Below are 19,731 nucleotides of genomic sequence, written 5' to 3'. Positions count from 1 at the left end.
AATTCTGGAAAATGTACAACTTAATTTTGCAGTACTGGAAGATTGTGTTATTTTGCTACAGGGTGTAAAATCTAATTTATTGGAAGATTTTCTGTGAGTTTGGTAGGGATTCGATGCTTTTACTTGTCAAAAGCTACTGGCAAAGTACTTTGGAGCTCTAGTGATTTCCAGACCATTGTGAGAAATATGTAACAAAGCCTCCTGCTGTTGAATGGCTGTTATCTGATTCATTGGGTATTGATTTTGAAGGTGGATACAGAGGAAAATTGCTTATGTCCCTCTTCAGTTATATTTCTCTGATGAGACTCAGATGAATGTCAAAAATGCTGGTCTGGAAATCACATTGCACTGTAAAAGACATGCCAAATGACCACTCGGTGATCATTACAATTGTAGGTCCACTGGTATGATCTTCAGAAGCACCAAAAAAGTTCTGTGCAAGACCAAGCTCAGCTCTATGTGCAGAGAATAAGAGCCTTAAAAGCAAACAGAAGTTATTTTTGTGGCCAGGCAAAAGAGGGTTTCAGTATTAGAACATCTGAGGTCTAGATGGTGAGGGGCTTTGTTCATCCAGGGCTGTTAGAGATTGAGAGAAACAAACCATCAGAGGATCAGGACCTGAAAGATGGAGGTGTATCTATTATAATGGAGTGCAGATAAATGGAGACTTTGTTGTCAGATAGGTGTCTGCTGGCACCTTGCTGACTGTTTGAGGATTTTGACTGTTAGAGAATCTTTGCAGATTCTGGACCTGTGGTGATGCTGTCTGTCGAAGCTATTCAAGCATCCAGAGCAACGACAGATCATGGCAGATAGCGATCAGGGCAAGTGCCGTGAATGATAGCGTGTTGAGGTGATACTAGAAGATAAATTTGAGATTTAATCTTAGAGGGATCCCACCCCAGTTCAGCACAATTCACACCTCATTGTTCCAGGCTGTCAGTGGTCTTGGAACAATGCAGTCTAATGTCTCCAAATCAAAAAGCATTTCACATGAATGGCATTGCATCGGACACAATACGGCAAATGAGAAAGTGAATGATTGAGTTTCCAGATGTGATGAATCAACACAGAAGGAGTTATTGTCGTATTTTACTCTGGAAATTGTTCACTTTCAATTGCATTACATTGAACAAAACAGAATTTCATGATTGAAAATATGGGCTGCTGACAATACCTATTACATCAATATCTGAAGCTGAAGACCTTTGGATAGGAAGATGTTTTATAATAGCTGGCTCCAAAATCTTTGTTGTGTGTAACCATTCTGCAACTTGGTATCTTAAGTACACAACCCAGTAACTTCCATTCATGTAGCTAAGGTTAAAGAATCTTGGTTTGCTCTAATGTTGATGCCAGCAATCTCCTTAAATGACTGAATGTGCTCATTTATTAGTACTGTCATGAGACTGAGCATAACCTGCTTTCTGTTGTGCCAGAGGTGGTAAGGATTTTAGGTTCCTATGACAAAATATCAAAAGTGAAAAATGCCAATACACCAAATACATTATTTTGGCGACTAAAACCATCCTACCCAATTCCCATCCTGCACCTTTATCTCTGACTCCATTCATTCAGTTGTCCATTTAAGATAAAAATAAGCTTTATTTGTCACATGGACACCGAAACATACGATGAAATGCATTGTTTGCATCCAATCAAATCAGCGAGGTTTGTCCTGGACAGCCCACTAGTGTCGCCACTCTTCTGCCGGCAACATAGCGTGCCAACAACTTACTGAACCTAACCATACGTCTTTGGAATGTGAAAGGAAATAGGAAGACCCAGAGGACACCCAAGTGGAGAATGTACAGGCAGTGATGGGAATTGAACCTCGACTGGTGATCACTAGCACTATAAACCGCTATGTTCCAACATGCCACCTATATTAATTATCACAATAGCTGTACACTCCAAAGCCAACATCAACAGTTTTCCTATGCAACCTTCAATGATGGAGGGTGGTGTGATACAGTGGGGGATGGTGCGGGGAATCAGTTAGTGGGTATAATGCTCTTAATGAAGTGGGACCTTGAGCGTTTGGCCCTGTAAGTAAGCTTTGAGAGCTTCAAAGAACTCACTTATGTTATAACTGTATGCAAGTTTTTGAACTTCCTGCAGTTTTTTATATCCTCTACTCTTTAGCTTGTGGCCCTCTGCCTTTAGGTGCCTAAAGAGCTCTTTCTTTAAAGCTTTTAATCCAAGAATTCTTTATGTTTGTAGTTAATTAGCTCCTGAATCATTTTTGCCCGATCAAACCAGTACTTAATTTTCCTATGGAAAAGCCAAGGTTACATGGGCCTGTTATGGTAGATTTTATAGATGCTGCATGGCTCCTGTTGGTTGAGTGTGTGAAATGCTGTCCAAGGCGAGCTAATTTGCAATCAGCTACTGATTTTTCTTGTGACATTCATAGAGTCATAGAGAACTACAGCACAGAAGCAAACCCTTCAGCCTCCCTACTCCATGCCGAAAAGTGCTTCAGCTGTCTTTAAGGAATTTGTACGTTCTTGCCATGACCATGTAGGACTCAACCTTGCACCTTCTCCATTAGGATTGTGACCAGGAGAGGGGCCAGGTACCATCCTGCACAATGTTCAACTGATCTAAAACTCAGCTGTATAAAACTCAATTGCTTCCAGACCCTTATCCACAGTTTGCTGACAAAATATCAGGGAGCAACAAAATAAATTGTGCAGAAACTTGTGAAAGGCAAAACAACACAAAGCAACAGCCTTGTTCAAAATACCATACACTTACAATGTTGCACGTCTCAATCACATTTGCTAGGTGGGAACAGGTTTACCAGAGGTGGGAGCCTGATAATATCTGGTCAGGAGGAAATGGCCCTCAGGTTGTTTAACATTAACTCTGGACCCCTTGAGTTCCTGTGGCATTAGGCCAAATGTGGGCAGGGTGGTTTCATAGCACCTTTCCATAAATGTGGCTGAGCTAAGTCACCCTATTTTAAACTTGATAATATTCCTCAGAATCATTGATAATTTCTATCTAAATCATCACACCACTTTCCTTTTCTCTTACAGCTGGTGAATTCAATAGCTAAAACCTACGTGGGAACAAATGCGTATATGGCGGTGAGTAAATCCACCAATGTCAGTAGTTTTGCAGAATAGAGCCTTTCCCAGTAATGCCCATATAAATTGGACAATATTGTATTTTTTAAAGCAATCACAAAATACATCGTTTCAATTTATTTTCTAACTCTGTATGCTACTCTTAACAAGCAAAATTTAATAGTCATATATAAATGCTAGAAAGAAGTGCAATCAGCCCCTGATAAATACATAACTAATTTGCAGAGGCATGCTGTGTGGGCATCCAAATCTTGTGCACACAGGTTGTGTATTTTTCTGGATTTAACTGTGTTTCTACAGATTTCATTGCCAGGAGACTGGAGCGTTGAAGATAATGCAGTTTTTATCTGTGAATGATCTGTCAGTTTCTCGTGCGCTTGCAACATTTTCAAATTTGCTGACCAGTGACCCAAGAAAGCAATAGAATAGAGAGATTAATAATAAATCATTTTTTTAAAAGAATATACATCCTCTGCCACTGTCCTTGTGTAGACTGTATAGGGATTGCTTTTCCAGATGTTTCGTTCTGATTTATGGTCTTGGAAAAAGTCAACCGTGCTGATTTGAAATTTGTCTTTTTCCTGTATATTAAAATCTAAACCATACTGTATTATCACTTGTCTTTCTATTATTAAGCATTTTGCATAATGTGTTATTCTTTCTGTTATCATAGTTTTGTTTTAGAGTTTTCTCCCATTTGCCAATATACTTTGTTGTGAAGATAATTTCCATTTTAAATTTTCTATGGCAGCTGTTTAGGTGTAATTGCATTGACTGGCCACAAAATGGCTACATGGGTATAGCTTATTAAGTCTTTTAAACAAGTTTATGTAAATTTACCTTTTTTGAATGATACATTTTGAAATAAATCTGAATAATGCAATTCTCTGAATTAAAATGAAAAAATAATACTTTTTGTGGTTTAAAAAAATTCCCTGCCCTCTTCTTCTATTCCACACTTTGACCTCTTACCTCTTCTCACCTGCCTATCACCTCTCCGTGGTGATCCTCTTTCTTCCCTTTCTCCAATGGTCCACTCTCCTCTCCTATCATATTGCCTCCTCTCCAGCCCTTTACCTTTCCCTCCAGCCTGTTTCACTTATCACCTTCTAGCTATCCTCCTTCTCCTCCACCCACCTTTTTATTCCGGCATCTTCCCCCTTCCTTTTCGGTCCTGATGAAACATCTCAGCCTGAAATAACGACTTTTTGTTCACTTCCATGAATGTTGCCTGATCTGCTGAGTTCCTCCAGCATTTTGTGTGCTTTGCTTTGGATTTCCAACATCTCCAAAGTTTATGCCTGGTAGATGTTTGAGGCTATAGGTCCCTTTCAAAATGCAAGGGCATGTGAATGTTGCAAGCACTTTCAATTTTTTTTTACGAGAATTTGACAATCTGTTTATTTTACCCTATGCTTTAACGAAGTATTCTCACACTTGCCTCTTTTTAATGAATTAGTATTTAATCTCTTGCGTTATCCAAATAATTCTGCATTCTACATGGTTAAACATGCTATGTGCAATTTAATATGGGAACCTTAAGACAGACTGATTGGAGGATGTTAAGAGCCAAGTGATCTTCCTGTTCTATTTTTCTAAGCATCTCTGGCTCTTTTCCATGCCTCAGCATATTTATCCAGAGCCAAGGAGCTTTATAAAACCATAAGACATAGGAATAGAATTGAGCCATTTGGTCTATTAATTCTGCTCTGTCTTTCAGTGATGGTTGATCTATTTTCCCTTTCAACCCCATTCTCCTGCCTTCTCCCCGTAACCTTTGACACCTTTAATAATCAAAACTCTACCAACCTTCACTTTAAATATACCCAATGACTTGGCCTCCACAGTCAACTCTGGCAATGAATTCCAGATTCACCACCCTCTGGCTAAAAAAATACCCCCTCATCTCTGTTGTAAATGGACATCCACTCTATCTAGGCCTTTCAATATTCAATAGGTTTCAATGAGATTCCACCCCCCGCCATTCTTCTAAACACCAGAAAGTATAGGCTGAGGACCGTCAAACACTTCTCATATGTCAACCCTTTAATTCCCAGGATCATTCTCATAAACTTCCCCTGGACCCTCTCCTATACCAGCACATCCTTACTTAGATATGGGGCCCAAAAGTGTCCACAGTAATCCAAGTGTGGTCTGACCAATGCCTTAAAGTGTCAGCATTACATTTTGCTTTAATATTTACAGTATTTACTGGAAGATTTCAATATACAGTCTCCAGGCTGTATTGACTTCTCTCAGCAGGGGTACAGCGATTGACCCTTGCATATAGAATGGAAAATCCATTATACCTCCCTGATCATGATTTCTAGCCGCTGTCCATTTGGAAAGTAAACTTCAAATCACAGTTATTATGTCTCCCCACAATTAAATTGCTGTCTGTGTAGATGTAAGTATTTGCTATTTAGATACTTGGGTATTTCAGAGTGAGCATTGCCTTTAGATCCAAGACTGAGGTAACACTTGAAATTAAAAAAAACAAGTTTTCTTTTGCCCTCTGTATGTGCGGGGGTGGTGGGAACAAATTTATTCAGCTAGAAATTTGACAGAAATCTGGTGGTCAACAGTAGTGCAGCAGTTAGTGCAACTGCAGTTGTAAGATCAGGGTCGCTGTAAAGAGTTTGTATGTTCTCCCCATGACTCCCAAGGGTTCCCTTTGGATGCTGTGATTTCCTCACACATTCCAAAGATGTACAGGTAGGGTCAGTAAGTTGTGGGTGTGCTATGTTGGCACCAGAAGCGTGGTGACACTTGCTGGTGGCCCAAAGCACATCCCGAACACAAGCGATACGTTTCACTGTATGTCTTGACGTGCATGTGACAATTAAAGCTAATCTAATCTAAGATCACAATCTGAAGACAATACTATACCTCAGCACTATCCAGAGAATCATGTTACAGCACTACATTAGTAGATTAACCTACCCCAAATATACAATGCTTATAAAAGGTATTCAGTCCCCCCCCCCCCCCCGGAAGTTTTCATGTTTTATTGTTTTACAACATTGAATCACAGTGGATTTAATTTGGCTTTTTTGACACTGATCAACAGAAAAAAAGACTCTTTTGTGTTAAATTGAAAACAGATTTCTACAAAGTGATCAAAATTAATTAGAAGTATAAAACACAAAATTATTGATTGCATAAGTATTCACCCCCTTTAATATGACACACCAAATCATCACTGGTGCAATCAGATGGCTTTGAAAATCACATAATTTGTTAAATGGAGATGACAATGTGCAGTCAAGCTGTTTCAATTGATTGTATTAAAAATACACCTGTATCTGGAAGTCCAACTTCTGGTGAGTCAGTATCCTGGCAAAAACTACACCATGAAGACAAAAGAACATTCCAAACAACTCCACAAAAAGGTATTGAAAAACAGAAGTCAGGAGATGGATACAAGAAAATTTCCAAGACACTGAATATCCCTTGGAGTACAGTTAAGTCAGTCAGTTAAGAAAATGGCACAGCTGTAAATCTGCCTAGAGCAGGCCGTCCTCAAAAATTGAGTGACCGTGCAAGAAGGGGACTAGTGAGGGAGGCCACCAGGAAACCTATGGCAGCTCTGGAGGAGTTTCAAGCTTCAGTGGCTGAGATGGGAGAGACTGCGCATACAGCAACCATTGCCTGGCTGCTTCACCAGTTACAGCTTTATGGGAGAGTGGCAAAGAAAGCCACCGTTGAAAAAAAAACTCGCATGAAATCTCGGCTTGAGTTTGCTAAAAGGCATGTGGGAGACTCTGATGTCAGCTGGAAGAAGGTTCTATGACCTGATGAAACCAAAATTAAGCCTTTTGGCCAATAGACTAAACGCTATGTTTGGCATAAGCCAAACACAGTACGTCATCAGAAAAACACCATGCCTATTGCGAACAACAGGAATTCTGCAGATGCTGGAAATTCAAGCAACATACATCAAAGTTGCTGGTGAACGCAGCAGGCCAGGCAGCATCTCTAGGAAGAGGTACAGTCGACGTACCTCTTCCTAGAGATGCTGCGTGGCCTGCTGCGTTCACCAGCAGCTTTGATGTGTGATGCCTATTGTGAAGCATGGTGGTGGTTGCATTATGCTGTGGGGGTGCTTCACTGCAGCAGGCCCTGGAAGGCTTGTGAATGTAGAGGGTAAAATAAATGCAGCAAAATACAGGGCAATCCTGGAGGAAAACCTGATGCAGTCTGTAAGAGAACTGCAACTTGGGAGAAGATTTGTTTCCCAACAAGACAATGACCCCAAACATAAAGCCAAAGCTACACAGGAATGGCTTAACAACAACTAAGTTAATGTCCAGGAGTGGCCAAGTCAGAGTCCAGACATCAATCCAGTTGAGAATTTGTGGCTGGACTTGAAATGAGCTATTTGCTCACAATCCCCATGCAACCTGACAGAGCTTGAGCAGTCTTGTAAAGAAGAATGGGAAAAATTGCAGTGTCCAGAAGTGGAAAGCTGATAGAGACCTATCCACACAGACTCAAGGCTGTAATTGCTGCCAAGAGTGCATCTACTAAATATTGACTTGAAGGGAGTGAATACGTATGCAATCAGTTATTTTGTGTTTTATATTTGTAATTAATTTAGATCACTTTGCAGCGATATGCTTTCACTTTGACACGAAAGAGTCTTTTTCTCTTAATCAGTGTTTTTAAAAAAGCCAAATTAAATCCACCGTGATTAACATGAAAACTTCCAGTGTTGGTGAATATTTTTTATTGGCACTGTATTTGATAGGACCAAATCTTTCAGAATGTTTAATTGGTTTTAAGGCCTAAGTGTTACACGTAGGCATATATTTATTAAGTGATAGTTTTCTGTCACTGCTCATTTATGCAAATACCAAGAATAGACTTTCTAACAATCTAATCCTAATATTGTTTATTAAAGGAAAAAAGCACAGCTGGGCAAGTCTGTAAAGCTTACTTCAAACACATAAGTCTCTTTTTGTACATTGGCTTTTGCAGCAATGTCTTAATTGGATGGAATTTATTTTGTGCTTTGAGTGAAGAATAGCTCATGACAATCCAGCTTAAAGGTACCTTTGCTCATTAATCAAATTGCACACATTTTCTTTGTCAAATACTGGTGTATCAAACAAGTTCAACCTCTGCTTACTTAATATTAATTTGTCCAAAAATCTTATTGTATTTTAATCAAAGATGATTTTGAAGGACATGTGACAAATGAAGTCAATCTTTATATATGGAAAGTCTGGCTGTTATTGCCCATTCCCAAACGCCCTTGAAGATGGTGGTAAGCCATCAGCTCGAATCATTCTTCAGAACATAAGTATTAGGGCTCCTAATCCTTATATTTTGAGTAATGATCTGATCTTATTGCTACCTGCAGGTTCTTGCCTTCTCTCTATTACCCTTGAATGTCCTACACACCAAAATTTGAGAGTCTGGGTTTTCAGTATGATTCAGCCTCATCTGCTTTCTGGGATAGAGTATTCCAAATCTCCATAACTCTGAGCGTGAATTCACTCATTTCTGTCAGATTTCAGATTTGTGATTCATTTATTTATCACGTGTACATGGAAACATTCAGTAAATTGCATTGTTTTTGTCAATGACCAACACAACCTGCAGATGTGCTTAGGGCAGGCTATAAGTGTTGCCATACATTCTGGTGCCAGCATAGCGTGCCCATATTGATCTGGAAGAATTTAATAAGAATGTGGAGGGAATAATAATGGGATTAATATGATTGGGTGCTCGATGGTCAATGCAGACTTGCTGGGCTGAAGAACCTGTTTCCATGCTGAATGACTATGATTTTTAAAGTAATTCATATTTAATTTGTCCTCTACTATAGCAACTTAATAATATCATGTGCCTGAGCACCACATAAATGTAAAACCTCTGTAGGAAAAAAAACAGCAGGCAAACTGTGATCTATCTGGATTAAAAATGAAGGGAGAATAGAATCAGCCAAATTTAGATTGGGTTTGAAGTAGGAAATCGCTCATTCCAACACAGAATAGCAATAGAATTACAACCTCTCTTCAAACATATGTTTCGCACAAGAAAATTGAAGGATAATTGAAGATGTTAGAACCCCTAAACTCTTCCATTTAACAATTGATTGCTGAGTGTTTTTGTAATACTTCCAAAGAACTTAAAATGTAGTTTTGCATTTATTGGGTTACCCTTTTGCCCTTCATTACTGTTGATTATAGCCAATTATCACTGTGTAATTGAATGGGAAAAACTGCTTTATTTAATCATATAACCTGAAGGTTAATGTAAATTAGATTTTGAAGGTACTCTGTAGTAGGAGAATCTATAATTACAACTGGTTGCATATTTTCTCATCCTCCTTGTAAAACCGTAGATCTAATTTGATTTTTTTATCACTGCACAGGCATCTTATTCTCTTACTTGGATATTTCTGATACACTTTTAGAAAACAATAACCATTCACTGACCAGATTCTTAATTGGAAATAACAAATGAATGCTTTTACAAAAATTGACAGAATGAAGGGGGTGGAATCTATTAGAAAGAAAAATCAAACCTTTCCCAATCAACCTATTATTTGTCAATGCTTGAAGATGATGTTTGATTTTAGCCCATCCCTGAGAAATTTGAGTCTTCTGGGGATGATTTAAAGAGTTTTCCTTTACAAGTCAGACTTAAATCATTAATGAATCACTGATTATTTTAAGCCTGACTTTCAGAATCAGAATCAGGTTTAATGTCACTTACATATGTCGTGAAATTTGTTGTTTTGCAGCAAAGGTACAGTGCAACACATAAAAGAAGAAGCTGTTCTTAAAGTATTGAGGGTGTGCCTTTAGACTCCTGTACCTCCTCCAGAGTGGTAGGAATGAGAAGAGGTCATGTCTTGGGTTGCAGATATCAGTCCACTTCTAATAATGTGATTTAATGACCACAGTTTTGAAAAATAAGACAGTGCCTTGAAAAAGTATTCAGCCTCCACAACTATTTTCACATTTTACTGTCTCATTTTCTAAATTTAAGATATATTGAAGTAGGATTTTAAGCTAATCTATAAAACATTCTGCATCACATCAAATCAAAAGAAAAATTCTAAAACCTGTCAACAATATACTAAAAATTAAAAACCAAAGTTCTTAGGCTGAAACAGTGTTCATCTCCTTTGTAATTACTACACTAACTTTCCTTAGGTGCTATGTATTACCTTGCTCACTCACCCAATTTGTTGATGTAAAAAATTGGAGGATCGCCTGTTTTCAATCATTTCATAAGAATAAATACCCTCTCTCTCTCTATAATTTCCAACAGTATGGTAGATTTTCAACAGACCAAAATGAGGACAAAAGAGCATTCAAGACAACTCAGCAAAGCATAGTTACAGCGAAGCATAAATCTGGGGAATGGTACAAGATCATCTCAAAGGCACTGAACATACCTTGGAGCTCATTGCAGTCCATTGTGAAAATGTGAAAAAAATATGAAACCATAGCAGCACTGCCTAGATCAGGCAGACCCTCTAAACTATGTTCTGGTAGAAAGGCACTTGTAAGAGAGGCTACTGTCACACCAAGTCACTTCCAGTGAGCTGCAGAAGTCAGTAACAGTAACTGGAGATGAAGTTCATAGCTCCACAATCTCTGAGGTCTTGCACAAAATAGGTATTTATGGAAAAACACCTGGCTTAAAAAAAGTATATCTTTTCCTTTAAAAACTTTGCAAAACATCACTTGGAAAGTACTGTAAAGATGTGGAAGAAGTTATTGTGGTGGGATGAGATTAAAGTGGAACTCTTTGGCCTCAACACTAAGTTGTAGGTGTGACATAAACCTAATATTGCACATCAGCCAGGTAACAGCATCCCTACTGTAAATTACCATGGAGGTAGTATCATGCTATGGAGATGCTTTTCACCAGCAGGAGCTGGAAGTCTGGTCAGGATTGATGAAAAGATGAATGCTGCTATACGGAGAGATCCTGGTTAAAAACCTGTAGCCTCTGCCAGAAAGCTTAAACTAAGGAGGAAGTTCATCTTTCAGCAGGAGAGTGGTTCAAAGCACACTGCTAGAGCAACCATGGAGTGGCTTCAAATGAAGAAAGTTGATGTCCTTAAGTGGCCCAGTCAGAGTCTTGACTTTAGCCCAATTGAGCATCTCTGGAAAGACTTTGGGATTGCTGTCCACCACTGTTCCCCAACTAACCTGGCACAGCTTGAGCAATCTTGCAAGGAGAAATGAGCAAATTTTGCTCCATCATGTTGTGCAAAGATATCCAAAAAGGCTGTAATTGCTGCAGGATATGGTTCAACTAAGTACTGAGCAAAGGGAGATGAATCCTTTTGAACTGCTGACATTTCAGTTTTTGAATTTTTAGCTTTTCATGCTTTACAGTTGTCCCTGTTTTTGGGCTTAAGCCAAGGGGAGGGGATATAATACAGCAAAAATTAGCGGGAAGTAAGCGGATTGGGCAATAATATTAAAGAAGATACCAAAAGTTTCTTCAGATACATAAAATATAAAAGAGAGGCAAGAGTGGATATCGGGCCACTAGAAAACGATGCTGGAGAGGTAGTAATGGTGGACGAACTGAGTAAGTATTTTGCACTGTGAAAGACATTAGCATTATGGTGGAAGTTCCAGGTGTTCGGAGTCATCTAGTGTGTGAAGTTACCATTACTAGGAGAAGGTTCTTGGGAAATAGAAAAGTCTGATGATAGATAAGTCACCTGGACTAGGTGGTGAACACCCCAGGGTCCTGAAGGAGGTGGCTGAAGAGATTGTGGAGGCTTTAGTAATGATCTTTCAAAAATCACTAGATTCTGCAAGACTGGAAAATTGCAAATGTCATTCCACTCTTCAAGAAGAGAGAGAGGCAGAAGAAAGGTCCTCGTGTAGTCTGACCTCAGTGTTTGGGAATATATTGGAGTCAATTGATAGCGATGTGGTTTTGAGGTACCTGAAGACACGTGATAAAATAGGCCGTAGTCAGTATGGTTTCCTCAAGGGAAAATATTGCCATACAAACCTGTTGGAATTCTTTGAAGAAATAACAAGCAGGATAGACAAAGGAGAATCAGTTGATGTTGTGTACTTGGAGTTTCAGAAGATCTTTGATAGGGTGCCACACATGAGGCTGCTACGAGCCCGTGGTATTACAGGAAAGATTCTAACATGGATAAAGCAATGGCTGGTTGGCAGAAGGCTAAGAATGGGAATAAAGGGAGACTATTCTGGTGGCTGCTGCTGGTTAGTAGTGTTCCATAAGGAGGTGTGTTGGGACTGATTCTTTTTACATTATATGTCAGTGATCTGGATGATGAAATTGATGGTTTTGTTGCAAAGTTAGCAGACGATATGATGACAAGTGGAGGGACAGGTAGTTTAGAGGAAATAGGCTACAGAAGGACTTTGACAAATTTGGAGAATGGGCAAAGGAGTGGAAGATGGAATACAGTGTTGGGAAGTGTATGGTCATGTACTTTGGTAGAAGAAATGAAAGGGTTGACTATTTTCTAAATGGAGAGAAAATACAAAAATCTGAGGCGCAAAGGGAATTGGGAGTCTTTGTGCATGATTCCCTAAAGGTTAATTTGCAAGTTGACTCTGGTGAGGAAGGCAAATGTGATGTTAGCATTCATTTCAAGAGAACTAGAGTATTAAAGCAAGGATGTAATATTAAGATTTTATAAAGCACTGGTGAGGCCTCACTTGGAGTGTTGTGAGCAGTTTTGTGTCTGATATAGAACATAGAATAGTATGGTACAACACCGTACAGGTCCTTCGGTCCACAATGTTGTGCCGACCCTCAAACCCTGCCTCCCATATAATCCCCCACCTTAAGTTCCTCCAGACCTGTCTAGTAGTCTCTTAAATTTCACTAGTGTATCTGCCTCCACCACTGACTCAGGCAGTGCATTCCACGCACCAACCACACTCTGAGTAAAAACCTTCCTCTAATATCCCCCTTGAACTTCCCACCCTTTACCTTAAAGCTATCTCTTCTTGTATTGAGCAGTGGTGCCCTGGGGAAGAGGCGCTGGCTGTCCACTCTATCTATTCCTCTTAATATCTTGTATACCTCTATCATGTTTCCTCTCATCCTCCCTCTCTCCAAAGAGTAAAGCCCTAGCTCCCTTAATCTCTGATCATAATGCATACTCTCTGAACCAGGCAGCATCCTGGTAAATCTCCTCTGTACCCTTTCCAATGCTTCCACATCCTTCCTATAGTGAGGCGACCAGAACTGGACACAGTACTCCAAGTGTGGCCTAACCAGAGTTTTATAGAGCTGCATCATTACCTCGCAACTCTTAAACTCTATCCCTCGACTTATGAAAGCTAACACCCCATAAGCTTCCTTAACTACCCTATCTACCTGTGAGGCAACTTTCAGGGATCTGTGGACATTTACCCCCAGATTCCTCTGCTCCTCCACTCTACCAAGTATCTTGCCACTTACTTTGTACTCGGCCTTGGAGTTCGTCCTTCCAAAGTGTACCACCTCACACTTCTCTGGGTTGAAATCCATCTGCTACTTCTCAGCCCACTTCTGCATCCTGTCTATGTCTCTCTGCAATCTTCAACAATCCTTTGCACTATCCACAACATCACCAACCTTTGTATCGTCTGCAAACTTGCCAACCCACCCTTCTACCCCCACATCCAGGTCGTTAATAAAAATCATGGAAAGTAGAGGTCTCAGAACCGATCCTTGTGGGACACCACTAGTCACAACCCTCCCATCCAAATGTTCTTCCTCCACCAAGACCCTGTGCTTTCTGCAGGCACGCCATTTCTGAATCCACCTGGCTAAACTTCCCTGGATCCCATGCCTTCTGACTTTCTGAATAAGCCTATCGTGTGGAACTTTGTCAAATGCCTTACTAAAATGCATATAGATCACATCCACTGCACTACCCTCATCTATATGCCTGGTCACCTCCTCAAAGAACTCTATCAGGCTTGTTAGACACAATCTGCCCTTCACAAAGCCATGCTGACTGTCCCTGATCAGACCATGATTCTCTGAATGCCCATAGATCCTATCTCTAAGAATCATTTCCAAAAGCTTTCCCACCACAGACGTAAGGCTCACTGGTCTATAATTACCCGGATTATCCCTACTACCTTTTTTGAACAAGGGGACAACATTCGTCTCCCTCCAATCCTCCGGTACCATTCCCGTGGACAACGAGGACGTAAAGATCCTAGCCAGAGGCTCAGCAATCTCTTCCCTCGCCTCGTAAAGCAGCCTGGGAAATATTCTGTCAGGCCCTGGGGACTTACCTGTCCTAATATATTTTAACAACTCCAACACCTCCTCACCGTCATCAAGTTCCCTCTCATTGATGAATACCGAAGAGAAGTATTCATTGAGGACCTCGCTCACTTCCACAGCCTCCAGGCACATCTTCCCACCTTTATCTCTAATTGGTCTTTCCTTCACTCCTGTCATCCTTTTGTTCGTAACATAATTGAAGAATGCCTTGGGGATTTCCTTTCCCCTACTCACCAAGGCCTTCTCATGCCCCCTTCTTGCTCTCTTCATCCCCTTCTTAAGCTCCTTTCTTGCCACCCTATATTCCTCAATAGACCCATCTGATCCTTGCTTCCTAAACCTCATGTATGCTGCCTCCTTCCACCTGACTAGATTTTCCACCTCACATGTCACCCATGGTTCCTTCACCCTACCATTCTTTATCTTCCTCACCGGGACAAATTTATCCCTAAACATGGACCACATGTCCCATAGTACATTTCCCTGCAAAAACATCATTCCAATTCATACCTGCAAGTTCTAGCCTTATAGCCTCATAATTTGCCCTTCCCCAATTAAAAATTTTCCTGTCCTCTCTGATTCTATACTTTTCCATGATAATGCTAAAGGCCAGGGAGCGGTGGTCACTGTCCCCCAGATGCTCACCCACTGAGAGATCTGTGATCTGACCCGGTTCGTTACCCAATACTAGATCTAATATGGCATTCCCCCTAGTCGGCCTGTCAACATACTGTGACAGGAATCCATCCTGGACACACTTAACAAACTCTGGCCCGTCTAAATCATTGGAACTAATCAGGTGTCAATCAATATTAGGGAAGTTAAAGTCACCCATGATAACAACCCTGTTATACATAGAACATAGAATAGTACAGCATAGTACGGGCCCTTTGGCCCACATTGTTGTGCCAACCCTCAAACCCTGCCTCCCATATAACCCCTCACCTTAAATTCCTCCATATACCTGTTATTTTTGCACCTTTCCAAAATCTGCCTCCCAGTCTGCTCTTCAGTATCTCTGCTGCTACTAGGGGGCCTATAGAATACTCCCAATAGATTAACTGCTCCCTTCCTGTTCCTGACTTCCACCCATACTGACTCAAAAGAGGATCCTGCTACATTACCCACCCTTTCTGTAACTGTGATAGTATCCCTGACCAGTAATGCCATTCTTCCTCCCCTTTTCCCCCCTTCTCTATCCCTTTTAAAGCACTGAAATCCAGGAATATTGAGAATCCATTCCTGCCCTGGTGCCAGCCAAGTCTCTGTAATGGCCACTACATCATAATTCCATGTATGTATCCAAGCTCAGTTCATCACCTTTATTCCTGATGCTTCTTGCACTGAAGTACTTGCACTTTAGCCCTTCTACCTGACTACCTTTACACTCTTTATTCTACTTCTCTTTCCCCAAAGCCTATTTATGTGTTAGATCTGGTTTTACTCCATGTACTTCTTCCACTGCTCTATCGCTCCGGGTCCCATCCCCTTGCAAATTAATTTAAAACCTCCTGAACCATGCTAGCAAACCTACCTGCAAGGATATTGCTCCCCCTCGAGTTCAGATGCAACCCATCCTGTCCGTATAGGTCCCACCTTCCCCAGAAGAGGTCGCAATGATCCAAAAATCTAAAACATTGCTTCCTGCACCAACTCCTCAGCCACGCATTCAACTGCCATCTCCTCTGATTCTTACCATCACTATCACATAGCACTGGCAGCAATCCTGAGAACCCCACCCTTGAGGTCCTGTTCTTCAGCCTTCTGCCTAGTTCCCGAAACTCACACTTCAGGACCTCATCCCTCTTCCTGCCTATGTCGTTGGTACCAACATGTATCAGGACTTCTGGTTGCTTTCCCTGTCGTACCAGGATGTCGTGCACCCGGTCAGAGACATAGTCATACTTTATTGATCCTGGGGGAAATTGGTTTTCATTACAGTTGCATCATAAATAATAAATAGTAATAAAACCATAAATAATTAAATAGTAATATGTAAATTATGCCATGAAATAAGTCCAGGACCAGCCTATTGGCTCAGGGTGCCTGACCCTCCAAGGGAGGAGTTGTAAAGTTTGATGGCCACAGGCAGGAATGACTAGCTATGACGCTCTGTGTTGCATCTCGGTGGAATGCCTCTCCGGCTGAATGTACTCCTGTGCCCAACCAGTACATTATGTAGTGGATGGGAGACATTGTCCAAGATGGCATGCAACTTGGACAAAATCCCTTTTTCAGACACCACCGTCAGAGAATCCAGTTCCATCCCCACATCACTGGCCTTACGAATGAGTTTGTTGATTCTGTTGGTGTCTGCTACCCTCAGCCTGCTGCTCCAGCACACAACAGCAAACATGATCGCAATGGCCACCACAGACTCGTAGAACATCCTCAGCCTCGTCTGGCAGATGTTAAAGGACCTCAGTCTCCTCAGGAAATAGAGACGGCTCTGACCCTTCTTGTAGACAGCCTCAGTGTTCTTTGACCAGTCCAGTTTATTGTCAATTCGTATCCCCAGGTATTTGTAATCCTCCACCATGTCCACACTGACCCCCTGGATGGAAACAGGGGTCACCGGTACCTTAGTTCTCCTCAGGTCTACCACCAGCTCCTTAGTCTTTTTCACATCCTGGACCCTGGCACCCGGGAGGCAACAAACCATGCGGGTGTCCTTCTCACATCCACAAAATGTCCTGTCTGCTCCCCTGACTATGGAGTCCCCAATGACGACAACTCTCCTCTTCTCCATCCCACCCTTCTGGATCACAGGGTCAGAATCAGTGCCGGAGGCCCTGCCACCATGACTTATCCCTGGTCGGTCATCCCCGCCAACAGTATCTGGGACACTATACTTATTATTCAGGGGAATGGCTACAGAGGTGCTCTGCACTACCTGTCTACTGACCTTCGCTTTCCCCCCTCTGACTGTCACCCAACGACCTGCTTCCGGCAACCTAGGTGTGACTATCTTAGAAAGGATCTGCTGAAACTGGGGAGTTTTGTAAGGAGGTTCACAAAAATGATTCCAGGATTAAACAACTTGTCATATGAAAAGCATCTGATGGCTCTGGGCCTGTATTCACTGGAATTCAGAAGAACAGTGAGTGACCTCATTGAAACCTATCGAATGATGAAAGGCCTTGATAAAGAGAATGTGGAGAGGATGTTTCCTGTGGTGGGAGTGTCTAAGATGAGAGAACACCACCTCAGAATAGAGTGACGCCCTTTTAGAATGGAGATGAGGAACTTTTTTAGTCAGAGAGTAGTGAATCTGTGGAATATGTGTTGCCACAGGCAGATGAGCAGGCCAAGTCCTTATGCATATTTAAGGCTACTGACTCTCACAGCTATCTGGACTATTCCTCTTCTCACCCTGTCTCTTGCAAAAATGCCATCCCCTTCTCGCAATTCCTCCATCTCCGCTGCATCTGCTCTCAGGATGAGGCTTTTCATTCCAGGACGAGGGAGATGTCCTCCTTTTTCAAAGAAAGGGGCTTCCCTTCCTCCACCATCAACTTTGCTGTCAAACGCATCTCCCCCATTTCACGCACATCTGCTCTCACTCCATCCTCCCGCCACCCCACCAGGAATAGGGTTCCCCTGGTCCTCACCTACCACCCCACCAGCCTCCGGGTCCAACATATTATTCTCCGTAACTTCCGCCACCTCCAACGGGATCCCACCACTAAGCACATCTTCCCCTCCCCCCCCCCGCTTTCCACAGGGATCGCTCCCTACACGACTCCCTTGTCCATTCGTCCCCCCCCCCAATCCCTCCCCACTGCTCCTGGCACTTATCCTTGTAAGCGGAACAAGTACTACACATGCCCTTACACTTCCTCCCTTACCATCATTCAGGGCCCCAGACAGTCCTTCCAGGTGAGGCAACACTTCACCTGTGAGTCGGCTGGGGTGATATACTGCGTCTGGTGCTCCCGATGTGGCCTTCTATATATTGGTGAGACCCGATGCAGACTGGGAGACCGCTTTGCTGAACACCTACGCTCTGTCCGCCAGAGAAAGCAGGATCTCCCGGTGGCCACACATTTTAATTCCACATTCCACTCCCATTCTGACATGTCTATCCACGGCCTCCTCTACTATAAAGACGAAGCCACACTCAGGTTGGAGGAACAACACCTTATATTCCGTCTGGGTAGCCTCCAACCTGATGGCATGAACATTGACTTTTCTAACTTCCGCTAATGCCCCACCTCCCCCTCGTACCCCATCCGTTATTTATTTTTATACACACATTCTTTCTCTCACTCTCCTTTTTCTCCCTCTGTCCCTCTGACTATACCCCTTGCCCATCCTCTGGGTTCCCCCCCCAACTTGTCTTTCTCCTCGGGCCTCCTGTCCCATGATCCTCTCATATCCCCTTTGCCAATCACCTGTCCAGCTCTTGGCTCCATTCCTCCCCCTTCTGTCTTCTCCTATCATTTTGGATCTCCCCCTCCCTCTCCCACTTTCAAATCTCTTACTAACTCTTCCTTCAGTTAGTCCTGACGAAGGGTTTCGGCCTGAAACGGCGGCTGTACCTCTTCCTAGAGATGCTGCCTGGCCTGCTGCGTTCACCAGCAACTTTGATGTGTGTTGCTTGATGGATTCTTGATTGGTCAGGGTATGAAAGGATACGAGGGCAAGACAGGAGATTGGAACTGAGAGGGAAAATGGATCAGCCATGATGAAATGGCAGATCAGTCTTGATGGGCCATATGGCCTAATTCTGCTCCTATGTCTTATGGTCATTTATATGAACAAAGGGTTTGGGGCTGAAGACTTCTACAAGGCACGGTAAATGAAGCCGATCTTAATCCAAGTTTTCAAAATCTTCACTGGTAACATTTGTATTATATTTTGAGTTCCACATTCATTTTCCTAGATGAACTGCATTCAGAATTTAATGTGGTAGTTTTAGTTGAATGCCATGTAAGTTCCTGATTATTGTTACCTCTGCAGCATAATGGGGCACAGTTCTGTGGTACCTCCTGAAAGGGTAAAATCAAAAGTATTCTTTCATCTGCCACTGTGCTTGGGATTACAGCAGCTTTGGTGGAGACTGTAAGTGTGTGGTCTCCTTGATTTTTCTCATGAAGCAAACTCAATTTGTGTGGTCATGCTTTCTTTATTAAATAGGAGAATTGATGTACTCTGTGGCCACTTTATTAGGTACCTCCTAAACCTAATTAATTGCCCTTTGAATGTTTGTTGGTGGTTTTGTGCTGCTATAGCGCATCCACTTTAGGATTCAATTTCTTGAGTGTTCAGAGATGCTCCATTGCACACCACTGTGGTAACGCATGGTTATTTGAGTTACTTTTGTCTTCCTGTGAGCTTGAACCAGTCTGGCCATTCTCCTCTGACCACTCATTAACAAGAT

The 19,731-nt window shown here is 41.9% G+C and overlaps 1 protein-coding gene across 1 annotated transcript in view; it reads left to right on the top strand.

Annotated features, from left to right (window-relative positions):
* Positions 1-19,731, top strand: part of map2k5 (mitogen-activated protein kinase kinase 5) — a 327,453-nt gene that overhangs the window by 203,719 nt on the left and 104,003 nt on the right. The window contains exon 15 of the mRNA XM_063066162.1: positions 3,045-3,095. Within this exon, the coding sequence (XP_062922232.1) occupies positions 3,045-3,095 (51 nt within the window). The remainder of the gene's footprint in view (positions 1-3,044; positions 3,096-19,731) is intronic.

Source organism: Mobula hypostoma, chromosome 13 (genome assembly GCF_963921235.1).
Source record: "Mobula hypostoma chromosome 13, sMobHyp1.1, whole genome shotgun sequence".
In the NCBI taxonomy this organism is placed as follows: domain Eukaryota; kingdom Metazoa; phylum Chordata; class Chondrichthyes; order Myliobatiformes; family Myliobatidae; genus Mobula; species Mobula hypostoma.
This window is presented reverse-complemented; position numbering and strand designations above follow the sequence as displayed.